Consider the following 23,453-nt stretch of genomic DNA (forward strand, 5'->3'; position numbering starts at 1 on the left):
AATAAGAACCGCCTGGTCATCGACTACAGCCAGACCATAAACAGGTACACCCAGCTGGACGCATACCCCCTTCCCCGCATATCTGATATGGTCAATCAGATCGCACAATACCGAATATTCTCTACCATCGACCTTAAGTCGGCCTACCACCAACTCCCTATCCGCCCTGAGGACCGCCAGTATACCGCCTTCGAGGCAAATGGCCGCCTCTACCACTTCCTTAGGGTTCCCTTCGGCGTCACCAACGGGGTTTCGGTCTTCCAAAGGGAGATGGACCGGATGGTTGACCAGAACGGGCTGCACGCCACGTTCCCCTACCTAGATAACGTCACCATCTGCGGCCGTGACCGGCAGGACCATGACGTTAATCTGGAGAGATTCCTCCGTACGGCCCAACGGCTGAACCTCACCTACAATAAGGAGAAATGTGTGTTTAACACCTCGCGCCTTGCCATCCTTGGCTGTGTAGTAGAGAACGGAGTCATCGGCCCCGACCCCGAAAGAATGCGTCCCCTCATGGAGCTACCCCTCCCCCACTGTCCAAAGGCTCTGAAGAGAACCCTGGGGCTCTTCGCCTACTATGCCCAATGGGTGTCCAATTATGCAGACAAAGCCAGACCCCTCATGAAGTCCACATCCTTCCCCCTTTCGGAGGAAGCGTGCGCAGCCTTCTCCCTCATTAAGGGAGACATCGCCAAGGCCACAATGCACGCAGTGGACGAGTCCATCCCCTTCCAAGTGGAGAGCGATGCATCCGACTTCGCCCTAGCCGCTACCCTTAACCAGGAGGGGAGACCAGTGGCCTTCTTCTCAAGGACCCTACAGGGCCCTGAGATCCGACACTCGTCGGTCGAGAAGGAGGCCCAAGCGATTGTGGAGGCGGTACGGCGCTGGAGGCATTACCTGGCAGGCAAACGATTTACCCTCCTCACCGACCAGCGTTCGGTCGCTTTTATGTTTAATAACAAGCTGAGGGGCAAAATCAAGAATGACAAGATATTGAGGTGGAGAATCGAACTATCCACCTATGATTACGATATCTTGTACCGGCCAGGTAAGCTGAACGATCCCCCTGATGCTCTGTCACGAATTACATGCGCCAGCGTGCAAAGTGATAGACTTCAGACCCTCCACAACGACCTCTGCCACCCCGGGGTCACCAGACTTTACCACTTCATTAAGGCCCGCAACCTGCCATACTCCATCGAGGTGGTCAGGACCAGGACCAGGAACTGCCAGACCTGTGCCGAGTGCAAACCGCACTTCTTTAGGCCGGACAGAGCAAGCCTGATCAAGGCCACCCGCCCCTTCGAGCGCCTGAGCATCGACTTTAAGGGGCCCCTCCCGTCCTCTGACCGTAATGTGTACTTCCTCAACATCGTTGATGAGTACTCCCGTTTCCCCTTTGCCTTCCCCTGCCCAGACATGACCAGTACCACGGTCATTAAATGCCTGAACGACCTCTTCGCCTTGTTCGGGTTCCCAAACTATATACATAGTGACCGGGGCTCCTCCTTCATGAGCGAGGAACTCCGTCAGTTCCTACTAGCGAGAGGTATTGCTGCAAGCAGGACCACTAGCTGCAACCCCCGAGGGAACGGCCAGGTGGAAAGAGAGAACGCGACGGTATGGAAGGCCGTCCTCTTAGCCTTAAAGTCTAAGGGCCTCCCAACCTCCCGCTGGCAGGAAGTCCTCCCGGCAGCGCTGCATTCCATCCGGTCACTACTCTGCACTGCCATTAACGCCACCCCCCATGAACGAATGTTCGTTTTCCCCAGGAAGTCGACTACGGGAACCACACTACCAACCTGGCTGACCTCCCCGGGGCCCGTACTGCTGCGAAAGCACGTGAGGGCCCATAAAACGGACCCCCTGGTCGAGGTGGTGAACCTCCTGCACGCCAACCCCCAGTACGCCTATGTGGCATACCCAGACGGGCGGGAGGACACAGTCTCCTTACGGGACCTCGCACCCTCGGGCATTCCGGAGACACCACCTTTACCCCCCCCCACCCCCCCCCCAATTCCAGCTCAGGTAGACGGCACGCTGGAACCCCACGAGCCTTCGCCGGCCACGCAGACACCAGCATCAACACCGGAGAATGCAACACCGCCGCTGCGACGATCAGAAAGGCTTACGAGGCCTCCGGACAGACTGACTTACCAGAACTGGTAGTACACTTCACCCCACCGGACTCAAATCTAAACAAGGGGTGAATGTGGTAAACCACTTTTGTCATTCACTATCGTTACACTATAGTTATCACTGTTATATCGTTATCACTGGTCACACTGTTGTATCACTATACGAGGTCGCCTCTTGTCACGCTGCTATACCTGGGCTGAACACTGCTGACTCCGCCCATGGCTCCACCTACCTGCCCAGGTATAAAGGTGGTCGACTGGCTGGTATTCCTCCTTGTTGGATCCGATCACCCACGAGGGTGGGCTCTGTTATTTAGCCAATAAAAACCTATAGTTACTTTCTTAACTCGTCGCTTTTCATTGGATGAATTGATAGGTATATCAATTTTATTGACTAAATTTTAAAATGTCGACACTTGAGCAGCCAAACGACCAGCCAAGCGACCAGCCAGACGCCCAGCTACGTGACCAGCCAGACGCCCAGCTACAACAGCCACAGCAGCCGGCCTGGCTGCGAGCCCTCAGACCACCGTACCTGGACCTAAACCCACAGGCAGCAAACTCAGCCCTCGACTTCGAACACTGGCTGAGCTGCTTCGAAGCCTACCTGGGAGAATCCGGCGTGCCTCAGAAATCCATGCTAAGAGTTCTGAACGCCCAAGTGAGCCCTAAAGTATTCGCACTCATCCGGGACCTTAAAACATACGAGGACGCCATCAACCAGCTGAAAAGACAGTACCAAACCCCGGTAAATTCCATGTATGCCAGACACCTCCTAAGATCCCGCCCGCAACAGCCAGGAGAGCCCGTGGAGGAATTTTTACGGGTGCTACAAGCACTCGGCAGAGACTGTAACTTTAAAGCGGTAACGGCGGCAGAAAATACTGAAGACAATGTCCGCGATGCCTTCGTGAAAGGCCTGCGGTCCGACTACTCACGGCAAAGACTACTGGAAGCAAGGGACCTCGACCTGGACAAAGCTGCAGCCCTCGCTCTCTCTCTAGAGGTGGCCCATCGGGACCTCGAGGCATACTCAAGGTACTGTAACTCGCGACCCTGGGACTTGGGACCGACCTCGACCGCGATACCCCCCGCAGCAACCCCCCTGGGACCTACCTCAGCGTCGGCGTCCCGGACCCGATCGAGACCGCCACCCCCGGTACCGGCTCCGACATTGGACCCCCGCGATCGGGCCGCCGGCTGCTTCTTCTGCGGCCGGGCGAAACACCCGAGGTCGCGCTGCCCAGCCAGGAACTCTACCTGCTCAAACTGCATGAAGAAAGGCCACTTCGCTAAGGCCTGCAGAGGTGGATCATCAGAGGCCAGCAGTGCCTCATGCGAGCTGTGGGGGCGGCCATCCTCCTTCAAGGCAACAGAGGCCAGCATCCCCACATGTGAGTCATGGGGGTGGCCATCTTTGATACAGGCAACTGACACCAGCAGTGCCTCATGTGAGTTACGGGGGCAGCCATCTTCTCCGCCATTTTGTCCAACCTCGTGGAAGACGCCATTTTACCCACCACGCTCGACCGCCACCGTGCCTCTAGACCCGACTACCGCCTCACCCGCAGACTACAGCAACTCGCTCAGCTATACACTAGCCTCCGTCTCACTGGACCAAACCCGCCCGCATCACCTGTCCAAGTCAATGATGGACATCAGAGTAAACGGCCACGCCACGACCTGCCTGTTCGACAGCGGAAGCACGGAGAGTTTCATCCACCCAGACACGGTGAGCCACTACTCCCTCCCTGTCCTGCCAACGCGCAACCGGATCTCGATGGCATCGAGATCCCACGCCACAGACATCAGCGGCTACTGTGTTGTGACCCTATCGGTTAAGGGTACGGAGTATAAAAATTTTAAACTCCTCGTCCTCCCCCAGCTATGCGCCGCCGTCCTACTAGGGCTAGACTTCCAATCCCACCTCCAAAGCGTCACGCTAGCATACGGCGGACCCCTCCCCCCACTCACAGTCGACAACCAACAGATTTTAAACCGCCCACCGCGTAACACCTGCGGCCTATCCACCCTCAAGGTCCCGCCACCTTCCCTGTTCGCTAACCTCACCCCCGACTGCAAACCCGTCGCTACCAAGAGCAGGCGGTACAGCGCCGGGGACAGAGCTTTCATTAGCTCTGAGGTGCAGCGTCTCCTGAAGGAGGGCATCATCGAAGGGAGCACCAGCCCCTGGCGTGCCCAGGTCGTGGTAGTTAAGACGGGCAATAAGAACCGCCTGGTCATCGACTACAGCCAGACCATAAACAGGTACACCCAGCTGGACGCATACCCCCTTCCCCGCATATCTGATATGGTCAATCAGATCGCACAATACCGAGTATTCTCTACCATCGACCTTAAGTCGGCCTACCACCAACTCCCTATCCGCCCTGAGGACCGCCAGTATACCGCCTTCGAGGCAAATGGCCGCCTCTACCACTTCCTTAGGGTTCCCTTCGGCGTCACCAACGGGGTTTCGGTCTTCCAAAGGGAGATGGACCGGATGGTTGACCAGAACGGGCTGCACGCCACGTTCCCCTACCTAGATAACGTCACCATCTGCGGCCGTGACCGGCAGGACCATGACGTTAATCTGGAGAGATTCCTCCGTACGGCCCAACCTCACCTACAATAAGGAGAAATGTGTGTTTAACACCTCGCGCCTTGCCATCCTTGGCTGTGTAGTAGAGAACGGAGTCATCGGCCCCGACCCCGAAAGAATGCGTCCCCTCATGGAGCTACCCCTCCCCCACTGTCCAAAGGCTCTGAAGAGAACCCTGGGGCTCTTCGCCTACTATGCCCAATGGGTGTCCAATTATGCAGACAAAGCCAGACCCCTCATGAAGTCCACATCCTTCCCCCTTTCGGAGGAAGCGTGCGCAGCCTTCTCCCTCATTAAGGGAGACATCGCCAAGGCCACAATGCACGCAGTGGACGAGTCCATCCCCTTCCAAGTGGAGAGCGATGCATCCGACTTCGCCCTAGCCGCTACCCTTAACCAGGAGGGGAGACCAGTGGCCTTCTTCTCAAGGACCCTACAGGGCCCTGAGATCCGACACTCGTCGGTCGAGAAGGAGGCCCAAGCGATTGTGGAGGCGGTACGGCGCTGGAGGCATTACCTGGCAGGCAAACGATTTACCCTCCTCACCGACCAGCGTTCGGTCGCTTTTATGTTTAATAACAAGCTGAGGGGCAAAATCAAGAATGACAAGATATTGAGGTGGAGAATCGAACTATCCACCTATGATTACGATATCTTGTACCGGCCAGGTAAGCTGAACGATCCCCCTGATGCTCTGTCACGAATTACATGCGCCAGCGTGCAAAGTGATAGACTTCAGACCCTCCACAACGACCTCTGCCACCCCGGGGTCACCAGACTTTACCACTTCATTAAGGCCCGCAACCTGCCATACTCCATCGAGGTGGTCAGGACCAGGACCAGGAACTGCCAGACCTGTGCCGAGTGCAAACCGCACTTCTTTAGGCCGGACAGAGCAAGCCTGATCAAGGCCACCCGCCCCTTCGAGCGCCTGAGCATCGACTTTAAGAGGCCCCTCCCGTCCTCTGACCGTAATGTGTACTTCCTCAACATCGTTGATGAGTACTCCCGTTTCCCCTTTGCCTTCCCCTGCCCAGACATGACCAGTACCACGGTCATTAAATGCCTGAACGACCTCTTCGCCTTGTTCGGGTTCCCAAACTATATACATAGTGACCGGGGCTCCTCCTTCATGAGCGAGGAACTCCGTCAGTTCCTACTAGCGAGAGGTATTGCTGCAAGCAGGACCACTAGCTGCAGCCCCCGAGGGAACGGCCAGGTGGAAAGAGAGAACGCGACGGTATGGAAGGCCGTCCTCTTAGCCTTAAAGTCTAAGGGCCTCCCAACCTCCCGCTGGCAGGAAGTCCTCCCGGCAGCGCTGCATTCCATCCGGTCACTACTCTGCACTGCCATTAACGCCACCCCCCATGAACGAATGTTCGTTTTCCCCAGGAAGTCGACTACGGGAACCACACTACCAACCTGGCTGACCTCCCCGGGGCCCGTACTGCTGCGAAAGCACGTGAGGGCCCATAAAACGGACCCCCTGGTCGAGAAGGTGAACCTCCTGCACGCCAACCCCCAGTACGCCTATGTGGCTTACCCAGACGGGCGGGAGGACACAGTCTCCTTACGGGACCTCGCACCCTCGGGCATTCCGGAGACACCACCTTTACCCCCCCCCACCCCCCCCCCAATTCCAGCTCAGGTAGACGGCACGCTGGAACCCCACGAGCCTTCGCCGGCCACGCAGACACCAGCATCAACACCGGAGAATGCAACACCGCCGCTGCGACGATCAGAAAGGCTTACGAGGCCTCCGGACAGACTGACTTACCAGAACTGGTAGTACACTTCACCCCGCCGGACTCAAATCTAAACAAGGGGTGAATGTGGTAAACCACTTTTGTCATTCACTATCGTTACACTATAGTTATCACTGTTATATCGTTATCACTGGTCACACTGTTGTATCACTATACGAGGTCGCCTCTTGTCACGCTGCTATACCTGGGCTGAACACTGCTGACTCCGCCCATGGCTCCACCTACCTGCCCAGGTATAAAGGTGGTCGACTGGCTGGTATTCCTCCTTGTTGGATCCGATCACCCACGAGGGTGGGCTCTGTTATTTAGCCAATAAAAACCTATAGTTACTTTCTTAACTCGTCGCTTTTCATTGGATGAATTGATAGGTATATCACACTTCTCAGGCATGCTTTAGTCCTGGCACCACCTCAGCTGTCTCCCTGTTCAAACTCAACTGCCCACCTCCTTGGTCCTGCTTAATGCTATACTACAGAAGAGAAACAGGGTAGTATGTTTTTATACGGTTGCACACAACCACCACATTAGTGACATTTAAATAACCGCATTTAACGCCCACAACACCACCTAATAAGGGATGATGAGGGTCAAATGCAGCAAAATGTAAGTTACACATGCACATCAATACCATAAAAGGGCAAAAATGTAAGCAAATGCACACTGTGTACATCAATATGGGCAGAAACACAATATAAGGGCATATGTTAACATGTTAAGCACTTGTACACATCACAATGGGTGTCATGCACTTGTACACATCACAATGGGTGTGATGGGGAAAATGACAACCCGAGCACTGTATAAAATGCCAACATTTCTCAAGTGGTCGCAGCAGTCAGAGGGAAGCCAAAGTACCACTATGGCAAGAAGCCAATCTAGGAGAAGTTATGGAAGAGGCAGAAGACGTGGTGGAAGAAGAAGAAGGAGAAGGAGGAGGAGGAGGCGTCATGGACGCCGAGGGGAAAGAGGCCGTTAAATCTCCTTCAGACATTGCAAAATGGAAAATAAGCCACATTTGGACCAACCGAATATTAGAGTCAACTACTGCATGAAACATCCTGCTATCTCCTTACGATTAGCAGACTGACTGCCCTGCATGTTTTGAAGACTTCATTATCTTCTATTGATTTGTTGACAATAAAAGCATCAGCAATGATGCTGGAAAAAAAATGTGTATGCCTTGACATTCTTATAGATATATTAAGAGCAAAAACTTTGGCTGATCTTGAGTGCTTTTTTTTTTTTTTACTTATACTGAACTGTTTGGTTTAAAATGTAAGAACTTTTGCTGTAATCATGTTTGTTCTCCTTTTCCTATCAGCTGCACTTGTAGTCCAGTCAGACTCTGGGTAAAACAAGCTATTCCATAAACTTTGCCATCTGTGCTCAAATGAAAACCATGAACAACAATAATGAAACAGGTTGAATATGACAGCTTCATGCTGAGTTCATTTTGAGAGAAACCATGATTTCATTCAACATTAATTGGCTCACTAACAGCCACAGCCTTGGTCCAAATATAGACAAAGAGCTTAATTCCAGAGGTGAAATGAGAGTGACTGCCCTGGACATCAAGGCAGCATTTGACCAAATATGTCATCTGTAACCTAGCAATAAGTTTTTCATGTTGTTCACACTTTGCCAGTATATCAACCCTGATTTTAACTATCAACCCTGATTTTAACTCCAGGTGGATTCCCCGCTCAGGCCCAAGTTAAAATTACAGTCGGATCTCAATTACGTCATCGGGCCGCAACACACATTTGTAAAAACGGACCCAGTTGGCTCTGGACACATGCCCTTGCTGCCTGCTCAGGAAAGCAGATTAAAATTTCAGATGTTGCAATCATGGCTGCTTTTGGACAGGTAAGAGCCAGGGTGATTTTAGCTGCCCACTCACCAGGTTTCTGCTGAGCGACTAAGGTTATAATCGCCCCATCCTGTCAGAAAGTTAAGTTTCCTACTTGTCCTGACATGCAAATTCCAACTTATGAGGAAAATGGACTAAGTCAAGTAGGATAGCATTAGGGATCAAGTAAATGGGAAAGGTCAAGCTTTCAAAAAAGGGCTGAAGTGATGCCTGTTGGAATGAACAGGAAAGTCCAGGGCTGTGATGAAGCCTATCAGCAACCAGTTACATTTTAACTGTGCAACAAAGGATGAACTTAGTCAAATCCATAGTAAGCACGAGGTGATGGATTTGATTAGGTTCAAAAGGACAAGGTAATTACATTACACAAATCAGGAAGGAAAAATGAGACAGACTGTTAGACCAAGACTCAGACATAGCAGCCACCTCAGTCAAACATGGTGCCTTATGTGGTAGTTTTCTTCCAGAAACAACTAATTTATTTCATCCACAAAAATATGGTAGATCCAGTCCTTATAATCCCTTCAGCTAGTTCAATTGGGCCATTTTGATTCTGCAAAAGCTTAAAATTCTAGTTGTGAGATGGTCTTTGAATGCTGGTTTTGTCATTTAATTGTGCACAATTATCTTATAAACTAGCTAGAATTCTATTGAGGCATTTCCAAGTTCACCTGTCACTCATTTACAATCGTCAGGACATCTTACTGTCTAAACAAAAGTCAAGCTACCAGTGCAAACCAAAACATAGGTTAGTGCCATCCAGGGTGCAAGCATAAATATAGGTTTGTGCTAAGGAAGGGTTAATCCCTCGTTGCAGATCACGTCATATTTGTCTGAGTGTAACACACAATTTCAATACCACAGCATGATGCAAATTCAAGCAGCTGCTGAAATTACATCAGTCAAAAACTAAAAAGAGAGTTATTATGGTTGAAAAGACAGATATTTGATTGGTGTTTTCCAATGAACCCTGCTGAATTCTGTCTCAATCCATGAATGTATAAGGACTTGAGTTGTTCAAGTATGTGACAAATGTTATTCTTTTTTAAGAAGGGGAAGAGAGTGTGGGGGAGAGGAGATTTGCACACTGCTAGTATTAGTTTGCTGTGATTTGCTGCAACAGGATGCTGCCCTCTACTGCTCATGCCCAGCCAATTCCTGTTCAGAAAATAGCCTGAAACATTCTCCGCTCAGCAAGATCTCTCAGTGAAATTGTCGGAAAGACACTTACATAATCTACCATAAAAAATACCGTGAAGCATCATTTTTTTGGTGTTTTTAAGCCACTGTTGTGTTATCACTATATTGCACTGACCAGTACTAACAGCATTTTAGCAGTGGTGTTATTGGGCTGTTGCAGTTGCACTGTGCACTCCATTGTTGCAGGGTGGGGAAGGCAGTGCACCATACATGTTTACTCAAAATTTCTGCTGGGATTCAGCAGCCATTTTTGGTAGAAAGGGACTATGACTGCAGCTCCACTCAACTCTTCAAGAAGTGCAAATATTGGATCAGCCACTGACCCTTCATGGGAAAGTAGTTGGGAGCTTAAAGTACTTTCTTTCAGGAGCATGGACTCAGTTGGCGAACTAGCTTTCAAAATCTCAAGTTTTAAGACTCGATGCGTACTCTCCCTCAAAGCTAGATTTTACTCTTTATAGGACCAAGCACATGTAATGGGGAATCCCTATGTGAGTGGTTTCCTTCATAGGCACAGTCAAGGGGAGAACATAGAGATGAAAATCATCTTCATTGCTTAATTAAAAAAACTTGGGTTTGTTTAGTAAAAAATTAACGAGAATTCACAAATCACTTACTCGATTGCAGAAATTGACCTGACTGGGCTTTAAACAAACAAACAAAAAAATCACATTTCAGAACTTGTTTGAATCATGAAGCAGATGAGCACAGCAAACTGCCTTCAATCTAAGAATACATTTCAGTTCATCATTTTTTAATGCTTCACTGGGCTTTTCCCTCCAGGTACTAATATCAGGGAAAGGTCAGTGTTAGTGTAAAAGTAGAATGGCCCTTTTTATACTCATGCCAAATTGTTTGCTAACAAACAAACTTCTGCTACATAACAAATCTACATTTTGATGTGAATTTCTATCAAGTGAACAAACCATTGATAATTTAAATATTTTAACAAAATAGCTGCTTAATGTAGAATGGAGATGAACAAGTTATCTAATGTACCCAATGAAGCAAAGTCATTGCCACTGAAGAACCTACCTCCTCATCCTTCAGGTTAACATCCACATTCTTGGATACAAGGGCTTTTAAAACATGATCAATGTTGTTCTCTCTACAATGATCAAATATAGTTTTGTCTTCTTCCCTGCAAAGAGAGGGAAAAAAATATTTTCATACAGGCCACATTGAAGCTCAAGAGAGATTACAAAATGGACAGAAAAATGTTGAGATGACAAAAGTGGATATGACCAACTTCTACTTCAATAGTCTGGACAAAACAATAAGGGTATTTAACTTCCATTATTTTACCCCAAAATTCTTATGAAAATACAATCTTCATCTTATTTTCAGTCTCTGTGCTTCAAGAATGTACAATAAAAAATGAGTTACATGGACCCACAAGGTAGCACCCTCGCCTCTGCATCAGAAGGTTGTGGACTGTAGCCCCACATCAGACCTGAGGTCAGTCTAGGCTAACAATCCGGTGAACCATCGAGGGAGTGCTCATGATTGAAATGAGAAGTTAAACCAAGGCACATCTACCTCTTTCTGGTGGACATTAAAGATCCTATGGCACTATTTGAAGAAATATACATTTTTCTCCGCAGCCAACAATCCTCCCTCAACCAGTTGCTACCGAAGTACAGATTAACTGATAATTCATCCCAGTGTCGTTTGTACAACTTTGCTGGTGCAGAATGGCTACTACATTTGCCTACTTTGTAAAAGAAAGACTTGCATTTATATAGTCCCTCTCACGACTATCGGACATCCCAAAGCACTTTACAGCCAATGAAGTACTTTTTTTTTTGAAGTGTAGTCACTGTTGTAATTGTACTTCAAAAAGGTAATTTTGATAATGCGCTATATAAAGTCAAGTATTTTTTATTACCAGTTTGCTCGCCAATTGGAGGCACCAACTGATGGGTGGACTATTAAACCTCCTGTTATGTGGGTTGTCAATGTTATGGTATTAAGTTAGGGCATGTACTGGGATAAACATGCTTTGGAAGATGGTCCAGCTGGATCATGCATCCTGGAGCTTCCAAGGGTATTTTTCACCACTTTTCTCTTCTCCAGTCAAAAGGTGGAGACCTTGGTTCAGCAGGTGACCATCAATATGGGCCAGTGGCCCTCAAGGGGAATGTGAATTCTGTCAGTCCTTATGTGCAACTTGGATTTTTCTTTTCATCCATTTGCTGCTGCCTTGGATCTTGTTCAAAAGAAATTAAGGGTTGGCATGGTGGCACAAGCACCAGGCTGGGGCATCAAGATACTGTGCCATAGAATGGAGGGGCACGAGGCAATGGTAAGACCACCATGCACCAAATTATAACCCAACCCCACGACTGAAACCAAGCGTTTCCTCGCAAGTAGATAGGGAAGTAAAAAATCAGAGACCGGAAATCTTTGCAGCTATTGACAGAGACCAGCTGGCTCACCAACATCTGTCATCGATGCCTGCTAGCGTAAAATACCCAGAGAACATTTCAAAACAAAACTTTAAAAAAACAGGAAAGAATAGAAAACCTTCTGAGTCACCAAATAAATCCCCCCCCATCAGTCCATTCGCCCATTTGGCAGCACATAAATGCAATTTCGCTCGTCCATGAAGAAATAGATATGCTATGTGACACACTGGCAAGAAGTGCATCGTCTAAAGGACAAAGATCAGAAGCGGTCCTCTTTTTCTCCCCCATTTGTTCTCGGGATGTGCCCCAAGAAGGCAGTGGTGGGCATCCAGCGTTCATTTGTTAGGGTATTTCAGAGGGCATTAAAAGTCAACCACGTAGTGTGGGACTGGAGTCATGTGTAGGCCAGACCGGGGAGAGCTGATGGGTTTCTTTTCCTGAAGGATAACAGTTAACCACCTCCATTTTTATGTCAATCTGGCAGTTTTCATGATCAATTATCTTTCCTGGTACCAGCAACAAATTCCTAGATTTATTGAATTCAATTTCAAGGGATCTGAACTCTCAGTCTCCAGGTTGCTAGTCTAGTAGCATAACCACCATCATATCCTTTATATATACCATATATAACAGGCTGACTTTGGCCTATTACAGTAATTAAATACATCCCACATATTGCTTTAAGTTTCAGTCTTAGTTCCAACGGATCCATACAATGGTGTGAAGGATGAGATTTGACTGCACTATTAGTAGTTTGCCGCAATGTAAACTTTTCAAGTGTCCTGTTTCCTATGTGTTCTACCTTACTGTCACGCAAACACTTCACAGTATATCACGCAATTGATTTCCAATAAAATTCCTTTTCCAAAATCAAATTACATTGTGCATAAATTACTCTATTTAGTGTTACAGTGCACTAACTCAGTTGTGTTTCAATGATAATATATAAATACTACAACATCAATACAATCTGGATCCTGATAGCATTGTATTGTGGCAGGGTTACGCAGTCTGTTGGAAAGCAACACGTAACTGTATAAAACAAGTTCATGCGATTGTGTACATCCAGCATTGCATCACCGGGAAAATATAGCAGGGACAAAGATCTATCAATGTTGCAACGAATTACTGGTGTAAACAGGAAGCTTAACCTGCGGCTAACGTGATGCTGCTGAAAGGTGACACTTGAGCGGAGCATGTTCAAGAGCGAGTCCACATGGGATTGCTGCAACAGTTATTGTTTATGTTGAGATGTCCTCCGGGAGAAATTTTCACTTAATCTATAATTATCTCTGCGCTTTAATCACTTCCCTACTTCAGAGGCTGTGGTGCACAAGCTGCAAGAAAGCTCATTAACTCAGCGCATCTCTTCTCCCCTGTCACTGCCACTGTTTAATTGCAATGTGCGACTATTATCTATTGCCGCAACTGTGATTTTTCTTTTCATAATAAAGGGAGGGGGGGCAACGGGTCTCCGAGGCACCAGCCACAGCCGATTCGCAGCTTTTTAATTATTTTGTGGCCAGACGCTTCTTGCAAGTTGAATAAATTGGTAACCGAGTTTATTCCCTCTTGCGCCCAGATGTCAAATCCTGGAAAGAGATTGGGGCGGGGGTGGGGGGGCAGCGGTGGCTGACATTCTGCGTAATATATGGATAGCCCTCGGCCCGGACGATAAATCAGAATTACCTGCCAAAACAGTTCATCAGCCCCTCACCAAGGCTCAGTGGGCATTAGCCAGGACTGGTCCCAGGGAACAGCTGGCTATAGGTGCCAATGGTGAAATGGCACTGTGTCCAGCTAAGTTACAGGATACTCAGCAGTCGTGAGGTATGGTGGAAAGATTGAAGGCTCAAGGCAGTTTTAAATCTTTTTTCACCTGTAAACAGACCTACTGGGGATCCAAGTGTACTTAATGTACAAAATACTCCACTTAGATGGGGAGAAGCATGCTGGAGCTATTATTATATATATTGGAATATATAGACCCCGGCAGTGTTCGCCGTCATCCCGCCTTTCAAACTGACCGTAACTTCAGGATTTCCGCATGCGCCAAACCCCGAAGTTGCGGTCTGTCATTCACTGCTCCGACACAGGCTGCACTGTGCCTCCTCCCCCACCCCACTCCACCCACAGAAGCGCAATCAGTGTAATCACTCAAATCAGGGAAACTGATGAAAACTTCGGCTCTTCCACAGTAATTACTGTACGCTGTTAAATTCTCCACTAAAAGTTAGACCTAAAGGGATTAGGTGCGACTGGGGTTTTAACAGCGTATTCACTGCTAAACAAAGGTTATGGGTTAGAAAAACTAGTTTTAATTTTGTGCAGTGAAATATATCCATAATAATGAAAATTAAAATTAAGAACTCTATTTCAGGTTTGCCTTTTCCCCATGTGAGGGCCCCAATCTTTGTTTTGCTCTCTCCAACATTTTTAAAAAGTTAGAATTTTAAGAGCTTACTCACTTCCTTGTTCGCTGTCTGTGAGAATTCTGCATTTTGATTGGCCCTCTTCCATTCACAAAACCATCCCTGGCACGCAGAATAAATAGATGACCTGTTCCACAAGGTTAATATTTCTTGGTATTGTTAGTGGTAGGATGCTTGGGACTGGAAGACTTTCCTAATTTCCAAAAGGCAACACACAACTATCCAAAAGGAAGGAGCGCTTTATCAAAAATGTTTTAACAGCATACAGTAACAAAAAGTAGGTACTGTTATAAATCTCATCAAGAAACTACTTATGAAATAACGCTGGACGGCCAGCTGGCGGCGCCGTCCAAGGAGTATAAATACTCGGGCGTTGGCCCCAGCTTGCCAGAGACATTTTGTAAGACAAAGAGCTAGTGAAATACAACTAGACTTCCATGTTCTGAAACAAGTTGATTAAAGCCTTGCTTTATACTCAAACCAAGTGCGTAGTGAGTTTTATTACGTCAATTTAATCAACTTGATATCAACTCCACGCTTTGGGTGATTTCGGGAACAGCCAGCTACGACTCGAACCGTAGAAGGGAACTCAGACAAGTAATCGATCCATCATGGAGAAACTACTCAGACCCGAATTCACTTACAGCTGCTAAGGTATGGAAACACTGGTATCGTACTTTCAGCAACTTCCTCAGGGTGTGTGGTGAAAATGTTCCTGATAAATTAGAGATACTTGCTAATTATGTATCCCCTCATGTGTTTGATTATAGTGTAGACTACGACGCCGCTATCCAAATACTGCAGCAGCTATATGTCAAGTCCCCAAATGAAATTTTTGCTCGGCATCTACTGGCCACAACTCGACAACAACCCGGGGAATCACTTGACGAATTCCTTCAGAAACTTTGCAGGCTCAGCAAGGATTGTAATCTTAAAGCTGTTACAGCTGAGCAGTACCAGGAGGAGTTAATTCGTGATTCCTTTATTAATGAGATTGCGTCTCCCTTCATACGTCAGCGTCTGTTGGAGAATAAAACCCTCAAGTTACAGGCTGCCTATGACCAGGCATGTTCTCTGGACTTAGCAAAGAGGAATGCAGATACCTATCTTTCACCACGTGCACGGGCTGCTGCTATCACTTTGTGTGACTCCTTCGCTAGGCCTCGGGCGGAAGCCCTCACGGATGACGACTCCAACCTGGCTAATGACAACCCTACCCTAGAAGCCTACACTGATGACGACCCCGCCCTAGCGGCATCTTGGCAATCTGGAAGGAAGTGTTTCTTCTGTGGAGGTGCGTTCCATTATAGGAAATTTTGTCCTGCTCGTAACACAACCTGCAATCATTGCAGCAAGAAAGGTCACTTTTCTAAGGTATGCCAGTCAAGAGCCACTGTTAGTAAGAAAGGCCACTTTTCTAAGGTATACCAGTCGAGAGCTCCTGCTAGTTTTGCAGCTATCTATAAAACTGCTTCTCCCCAGAGAACCACTACTAAGGTTACAGCTGCAATCTATAAAACTGCTCCTCCCCCAAGAACCACTACTAAGGTTACAGCTGTGAAGGGTAAAACTGCCCCTCCTCCCATCACAGCTATTTTTCCCCAAAGTCTGTCCCATGCAGCCACGAAGGTTTCGGTAAATGGACACATTGAGTGCACTAATCGACTCATGCAGCTCTGACAGCTTCATTAGTGAGCAGGCTGTCAGTAAGTTAAAACTGCGTATTTACCCCTCAGACAGGGAAATTGCAATGGCTCCGACAAAACTATCCACCAATTCTTCCGGCTTTTGTCTTGTCGACCTTATTCTCAATGGCCGCACTTATTTCTCCACCCGGCTCGGGGTGCTTAAGAACCTATGCAGTGATGTGCTCCTGGGACAGGATTTCCAGAAACACCACAAAAGACTCACTTTCGAGTTTGGCGGGTCAAAGCCAGAGCTTACTATTTCCAAAGTACCGTTTTGTGCGCTTTCGGCGGCTTCGCTCGACGAGCCCTCCTTGTTTGCCAATCTTTCCCCCCGATATAAGCCCATAGTCACTAAATCACGATGTTTCAGCCAAGATGATCGAGCCTTTATCGAGGCAGAAATCTCTCACCTTCTAGCTGACGGTGTCATTGAGCCATGTTCATCTTCTTGGCGGGCTCAAGTTGTCATTGTTAAAAATCCTCTGAAGCAACACAAGAAACATCTTTGCATCGATTACTCGCAAACTATTAACCAGTATACCGACCTGGATGCCTACCCACTACCACGCATCGATGACATGGTCAATAACCTTGCCAACTACAAGGTATTTTCAACTTTTGATTTAAAGAGCGCATATCATCAAGTACCGTTAAAGGACTCTGACAAAAAGTATACAGCCTTTGAGGTCAATGGTCGGCTTTACCAGTTTTGTCGCCTTCCATTTGGGGTCACCAATGGGGTGGCCGTCTTTCAACGGGCAATGGATAGCCTAGTCAAACAGGAGAACTGAACGGACACTTTTCCATATCTGGATAATATCACCATTGCTGGTCATGACCAGAAGGAGCATGATGCCAACCTCCAGAAATTTTTTGACTTTCTCCGTCGTCGCAACTTAACCTTAAATGAGTCCAAATCTGCGAAATCAGTACCATCAGTCAACATCCTTGGCTAGTGGGTGGGCAACGGTGTCATCAAACCGGATCCGGAGCGACTTCGTCCACTTCAGGAGCTCCCTCCCCCTACGAATCTCGGCTCTCTTCGTCGGGCACTCGGCATGTTTGCCTATTATGCGAAATGGATACCCCACTTCTCCGACAAGGTCCAGCCCCTGCTTCACGCCAAGTCATTTCCATTGGAGGAAACGGCTATTTCAGCTTTCAACCTCCTCAAGCGACAACTGGAAAGAGCCACGCTTCGTTCCATTGATGAAAATCTTCCTTTCGTGGTCGAGTGCAATGCATCGGATGTGGCGATCTCTGCTACCTTGAATCAAGGTGGTCGACCCGTTGCATTTCTGTCCAGAACTTTGCAGGGTAGCGAGCTCCATTATCCTCCTGTCGAGAAGGAGGCTACGGCCATCATCGAAGCGGTACGTAAATGGAGTCACTTTCTCGCTTGTCGCCATTTCACACTTATAACCGATCAGCGCTCTGTGGCCTTTATGCTGGATAGCCGGAAACGCACCAAGATCAAGAATAACAAAATACAACTCTGGAGGATGGAATTGGCTGCCTTTGGATACACCATGGCCTAGAAATTCAGTATAGCCACTTTTGGGGCGGTAAAGTCGGGCGGGCGCTAAAGTTAGCGCCCGCCAGAAAGTGGAGGCCACTTCGCCGATATTCAGTAGCTTTGGCCAAGGAGTTTGGGCGAGCGCTGAAACTGGCGTTGCACCCCTATCTTTAGGCGCTAAGCCGGCGGTGCAGTCTGATAACGCCGAGGCCGGGCGCAGCGCAGGTGCGGTCATGTTTTGATTGACAGCAGACACCCTGACGCCAGCCAGCTCTTAAAGGGGGAAGGGTCGACTTTGTCTGCTGCCATGCCCTGGATAGTGGAGCCCTGCAGCTAGGCCTGAACACTGCTGTTGGACCCAAATAGCGCCTGAAGCCATGCAGAAGGCCCGTGAACGAGCGCAGCGCTTCTCAGAGCATGCTTTGAGGGTGCTGCTTAGGGGTTTGGAAAAGAAAAGAGAGATCTTGTGCCCGGACAGTGGCAAGAAGGCTCCCAGGAGGCAGTACAGGAGAGCCTGGAGGCAAATCGCCCAGAGGGTCTCAGCCAACAGCGATGTCCCCAGGACTGGTGACCAATGCCGCAAGAAGTACAACGACCTCACTCGGCTGGTCAAGGTGAGTACCCTTTCCAGTGTCCTCCTCATCCTTGCATGTGCACCTCATATTATGGGCAAAGGGACCTCAAAGGCCTAATGGCCAGCCCTCCTCCAGCAGCTAGGGCACTGGCATGATCATCAATAGCACTTTCTGCACTTTACACACTGGCCAAGCTATTCCACCATGGGAGGCAGTGCACACAACAACAGGGCACCACACTGGCCAAGCTATTCCACCATGGGAGGCAGTGCACACAACAACAGGGCACCACACTGGCCAAGCTATTCCACCATGGGAGGCAGTGCACACAACAGGGCACCACACTGGCCAAGCTATTCCACCATGGGAGGCAGTGCACACAACAGGGCACCACACTGTACTTAGAGGCCGTCCTTTCTCTTGCAGGCCAAGCTGGCGTAGAATCTGAAGAGCCGGACTGTCACCGGGGGAGGCCGTGTCCAGTTCCAGGAGCTCAGTGAGCTGGAGGAGCGCGTGGCTCGACTCATGCGTGCCCGGGTGATTGGCCCCGTTGCTATTGGAGATGCCGACCCTGTGCTGGGCCCCAATGGTAAGGACATGACCGTTTGGACCTCTCTCGTTCCCCTTGCGCTTCAGATCTACATCCTTTGCCACTGTCCCACCAATGCGCATAATGCCACCACTCATGCCTCCCTCGCTGACGCCCTGTCCTCACTCTAAAGCTACTCTGAAGCTGCGAATGTCAGTCCCTCGGAAAAGGACGACGATGAGGACCAAGAGGAAGGCGGCACATCGGGGGAACCCTCATCCGCGCCAGGGGATGGCAATGGAGGGGACACGTCTTGCCTGGAGGAGAGCCAGGGGGAAGTGTTGCAGGGGGGTGTAGCTCCTGGGCCCAGTGGCGTCCAGGCACGCGGGAAGGGTCGGGCAGCACGGCTGCCATCTCCCCAGAGGGGGGAAGTGTTGCAGGGGAGGCCAGTTGCTGGGCCCAGTGGCGTCCAGGCACGCGGGAAGGGTCGGGCAGCACGGCTGCCAACTCCCCAGAGGGGGGGGGGGGGGGGGAAAGTGTTGCAGGGGAGGCCAGTTGCTGGGCCCAGTGGCGTCCAGGCACGCGGGAAGGGTCGGCCAGCTCGGCGGCCTTCTCCCCAGAGGGAGAGTCCGGGCTCCAGTCCGGAGACGGTCCTCGCCCAGGAGGTGCGCCTCCTTGATGAAATGTCCGCGGACTCGGAGCGGCGCCACACCGAGTTCATGGGGGTTGTGGGACAGTTGCCTCAGGCCATTGACTCCCTGGCTCTTAGTGTGGCCGATTTCGGGGACTCACAGGCCAGGGGTGTCGACCAACTCGCGGCAGCACAGGATGCGAGTCGAGAGTTCATGAGTGGTGCCGTGCAGACACTGGCTGGTCTGATGCGGGCACAGACCAGGGCAGTACGGGCACTCACTTCTGCCACACTCGGTGTCACGGACGCATCGCCAGGGCACCCGCCGCCCTGCTGCAGCACAGCGGTCTGGCCTTCACCAGATTGCTGCGCTTGCTGCAGTGCCAGCCCGGCCGAGTGCCAGTGTCTCTGGCGACCAGCGAGTGCCTGGCATCAGCCAGCTTGCCCCCATTGCTGCAGCCGCCACTGCCACTCCCCCAGCCAAGCTGCGACGAGCTGCTGGAGAGACTGATGCTGCCCAGCCACAGCTGCAGCAGTCAGCAGCCGGCCCCTCCAGGGCCGGACCTCGTCTAGGCCGACCCCCAAGGGCATCTGCCGTCACGCATTGTGCCCCTCAGGAGCCTTCCCCCAGCCTTGCAAAACCCACAGGGCCCAGGTTGAGGCGGAGCAGCAGGTCGGGCAGGGGCCGGACAAGCCTGCACAAGGACTCGCCCTCTCGGCACACCAAGTAGAGTGTGGTGCCAACTGTTTTTTTATATGGGGGTGTTTGTGTTCTGTATGGGGGGGTTTATTTTGGTCAGGCCGAAGATGAAGGCAAATGTTTTTTTATATGGGGGTGTTTGAGTTCTGTATGGGGGGGTTTGTCTTGGTAAGGCCGAGGATGAAGGCCAATTGGATGGACAAGTTTTGTGATTCCTCCCCAGGTTGTGGGAGTGAGATATGTTCTTGACTGTTTTTTGGGGGTCTTGACTGTTTTTGTGTTTCATGTGGGAAGGGCCCTGAGTTTGTTAAATAAAGCTTTTTATTTATTCAGCTTGTCCATGTGTGATGTTTCAAGTGGTTGTCGCGTTAACCGGCTGAGGGCTTGCGGAGCGGCTGCATTCAGGTGCGTTCATTGCCACAAGCCATTCCCTGACAGGGGGCCTAGAAGTGTCGATCAATAAGCCGCCGGCGGACGGCCCTTGGACCTTGTGGCTCCCTCCTGGGCTGGTACTCCTCCTCCTCCTCCGCCTCATGGTCCTCCTGCTCGTCCTCCTGAGGTGGTGGTCCAACGTGAGGTGGCAGTGCCCGAGTCCTGCGGATAGCCAGGTTGTGCAGCATGCAGCAAACGACGACGAACTGGGAGACTCTATCCGGCGAATACTGGAGAGATCCGCCAGAATGATCCAGGCAGCGGAACCGTTGCTTGAGGACGCCAATCGTTTGCTCTATGATGTTCCTTGTGGCTTGATGGCTTTCGTTGTATGCCTCCTCAGCAGGGGTCCTGGGCGCGCGGAGCGGGGTCATGAGCCATGTACACAAAGGGTAGCCCTTGTCCCCGATAAGCCATCCCCTTGGTGGAGGCTGTGCCTCGAACATGTCAGCCACAGTAGTCTGGCGCAGGATAAATGCATCGTGGCTGCTTCCTGGAAAGCGGGCATTGACAGCTAGGATGCGCTGCCTGTGGTCACACACCAGCTGTACATTGAGGGAATGGTAGCCCTTCCGGTTGCGGTAATCCTCGGCATTGTCGATAGGTGCCCGCATAGCCACATGCGTGCAGTCAATGGCGCCCTGCACCATGGGGAAGTCGGCGATCCTGGCAAATCCGACTGCACGCTGCTCCTGCCTCTCTAGGGTCACGGGGAAGGAGATGAATTGGTATCTCCTCGCGAAAAGGGCATCGGTGACCTGCCGGATGCAGCGATGCACGGCGAACTGGGAGATGTTCGCTATGTCCCCAGCAGCGGCTTGGAAGGAGCCGCTTGCATAAAAGTTCAGAGCCACCGTGACCTTCACTTCCACCGACAGAGACGTCCTGCACATCAGCTGTGGGCGCAGATCTCTGTGAAGCAGCTGGCAGATCTCTGCAACCACCTCCCTTCTGAAGCGCAGCCTCTTAACACACTGCGCGGCAGTCATGGTGAGATAGGACACCTGCTGCCGGTATTCCCTGAGTGGGTAAGGCCTACGTTGCCGACGCCTGATGGCCCCTCTGCGTCTAGGCATGGCTGCCCCTCTCACACAGCGTCTGCGAGCCCTTCGCACATAATGCTGGAACTGAGGGTTGCAACCCCATGCAGCCCCCATAATATACTTGCAAACAGTGAAATCACAATGAGTCAAATTTGCAAGCTCTGGCCAGAAGCTAAAAATACCTCTCCTATGTTGTCCCAAATCAGTAAGGTCTGTTCCTTGGTCTCTGTCCAGAAATCCAAAGCACTAAAGTCATTGCAGCAAAATGGCTGGCCTTTATAGTTCAGTGTAAGTGCCCTTTAATTTGCGCTCCCCGAGGCCCGCAGGGCCTCTGCTGCGTTCCACTTCACAGTTCTTAACAGCGCCACGCCCACATTGGGCGGACGCCACTGAAGTTCCGGTTTGGGGCGCACAAACAGCGTTGCACGACAAAATGACGTCATAAGCTGCGCGCGCAAACACTTTGCGCCGGCGCTAAATGTCAACTGAAGTTGGGCGTAGGCGCAGATCGGTCTGCGCCCGGGCGCTAAGTGCCTAGCGCTCGAAATGTACCCCTCTTATGGCGCTAACGGCTGGCGAACGCAACTGAATTTCTAGGCCCATACATTATCGACCCGGCAAAGAGAATGTGGCCCCGGATACCCTCACGCGGGCATTCTGCTCTTCTATGTCAACTTCGACTCTGGCGGATCTTCATACTGACTTATGCCATCCTGGCGTTACCCGTATGTTGCACTTTGTGCGATCTAAAAATCTCCCATTTTCTATGGAAGATGTGAAAAGAACGTGCTCCTCCTGTAAAATTTGTGTGGAATTAAAACCACAATTCTTCCGTCCATCGGATGGCTCGCTCATACACGCTATGCAGCGACTCGGCATTGACTTTAAAGGGCCATTGCCTTCCTCAACGTGAAACACCTACTTACTGACTATGGTGGACGAATATTCACGCTTTCCCTTTGCTTTCCCCTGTCCCAATATGCTTACTTCCAGTGATCAAATGCCTTGATCAAGTCTTTTCCCTTTGCGGTACGGCCAATTTCATCCACTCTGATCGGGGTCCCTCCTTCATGTCAAGCGAACTCAAAAGTTATCTCTCCCAACGGGGAATCGCCACAAGTAAAACGACACCATACCATCCCATCGGTAACTGACAGGTTGAGAGATACAACGCTATCATTTGGAACGCTGTTCGTCTTGCGCGGAGGTCACGCAATCTACCAGACCAGCAGTGGGAAACTATGCTTCCTGACGCGTTGCATTCCATCAGGTCTCTTCTTTCTACTTCTACCAATGTCACACCTCACGAGCGATTCTTCAGCTTCCAGCGTCGCTCCACCCATGGGACGTCTCTACCATCATGGTTGGCAGCTCCTGGCCCCGTGCTGCTCCGAAGATTCGTCCGATCGTCTAAAACCGATCCTCTCGTCAACGAGGTAGAACTCACGGACATCAACCCCACGTACGTGCACGTGCGGTACCCGGATGGCCGGGAGACCACCGTTTCGCTCCAGGACCTGGCTCCCTGTCCGGCCGGTTCCACGGATCCAACTGATAGAGGGACCCACGGAGATGATGCCAACACTCTACGCTCCCCCGAAGATGACGCCCTACCTGGGACATCGAGAGATCTGCCAGCTGCCCCACTGGATCCACTCGGGGAGCCGAGCACTCCCCGTGGGATGGCCACCCGAGGCCAGGACGCTGGTCAATCCTCGGCTATCCAACAGGACGAAGCCAGTTCTGCGCCTGTGGGAACCCGCACCCAGAATCACGATCTCCCCAGCCTCCCTCGGGTCGATCAGAGCAACACGGGCCCTGTCGATCCACCGGTATGGAACATGCGGCCCAGGGACCAAGACACGGTCTGGGGAGACATGCCTTCTGGCCATAAACAAAAATCTAAAAGACTGCGGC

At 50.4% G+C, this 23,453-nt stretch overlaps 1 protein-coding gene across 5 annotated transcripts in view; it reads right to left on the reverse strand.

Annotated features, from left to right (window-relative positions):
• The window catches only part of LOC147121771 (acyl-CoA-binding domain-containing protein 6-like), a 281,478-nt gene that overhangs the window by 145,870 nt on the left and 112,155 nt on the right, over positions 1-23,453 (reverse strand). For all 5 annotated transcript variants that reach the window (XM_085982260.1, XM_085982264.1, XM_085982259.1 and 2 more), the window contains one exon: positions 10,618-10,723. In XM_085982260.1, coding sequence (XP_085838386.1) covers positions 10,618-10,723 — 106 coding nt within the window. The remainder of the gene's footprint in view (positions 1-10,617; positions 10,724-23,453) is intronic.

This window comes from Somniosus microcephalus, chromosome 3 (genome assembly GCF_052327205.1).
Source record: "Somniosus microcephalus isolate GS21.2 chromosome 3, FLI_Smic_1.0, whole genome shotgun sequence".
Lineage (NCBI taxonomy): Eukaryota > Metazoa > Chordata > Chondrichthyes > Squaliformes > Somniosidae > Somniosus > Somniosus microcephalus.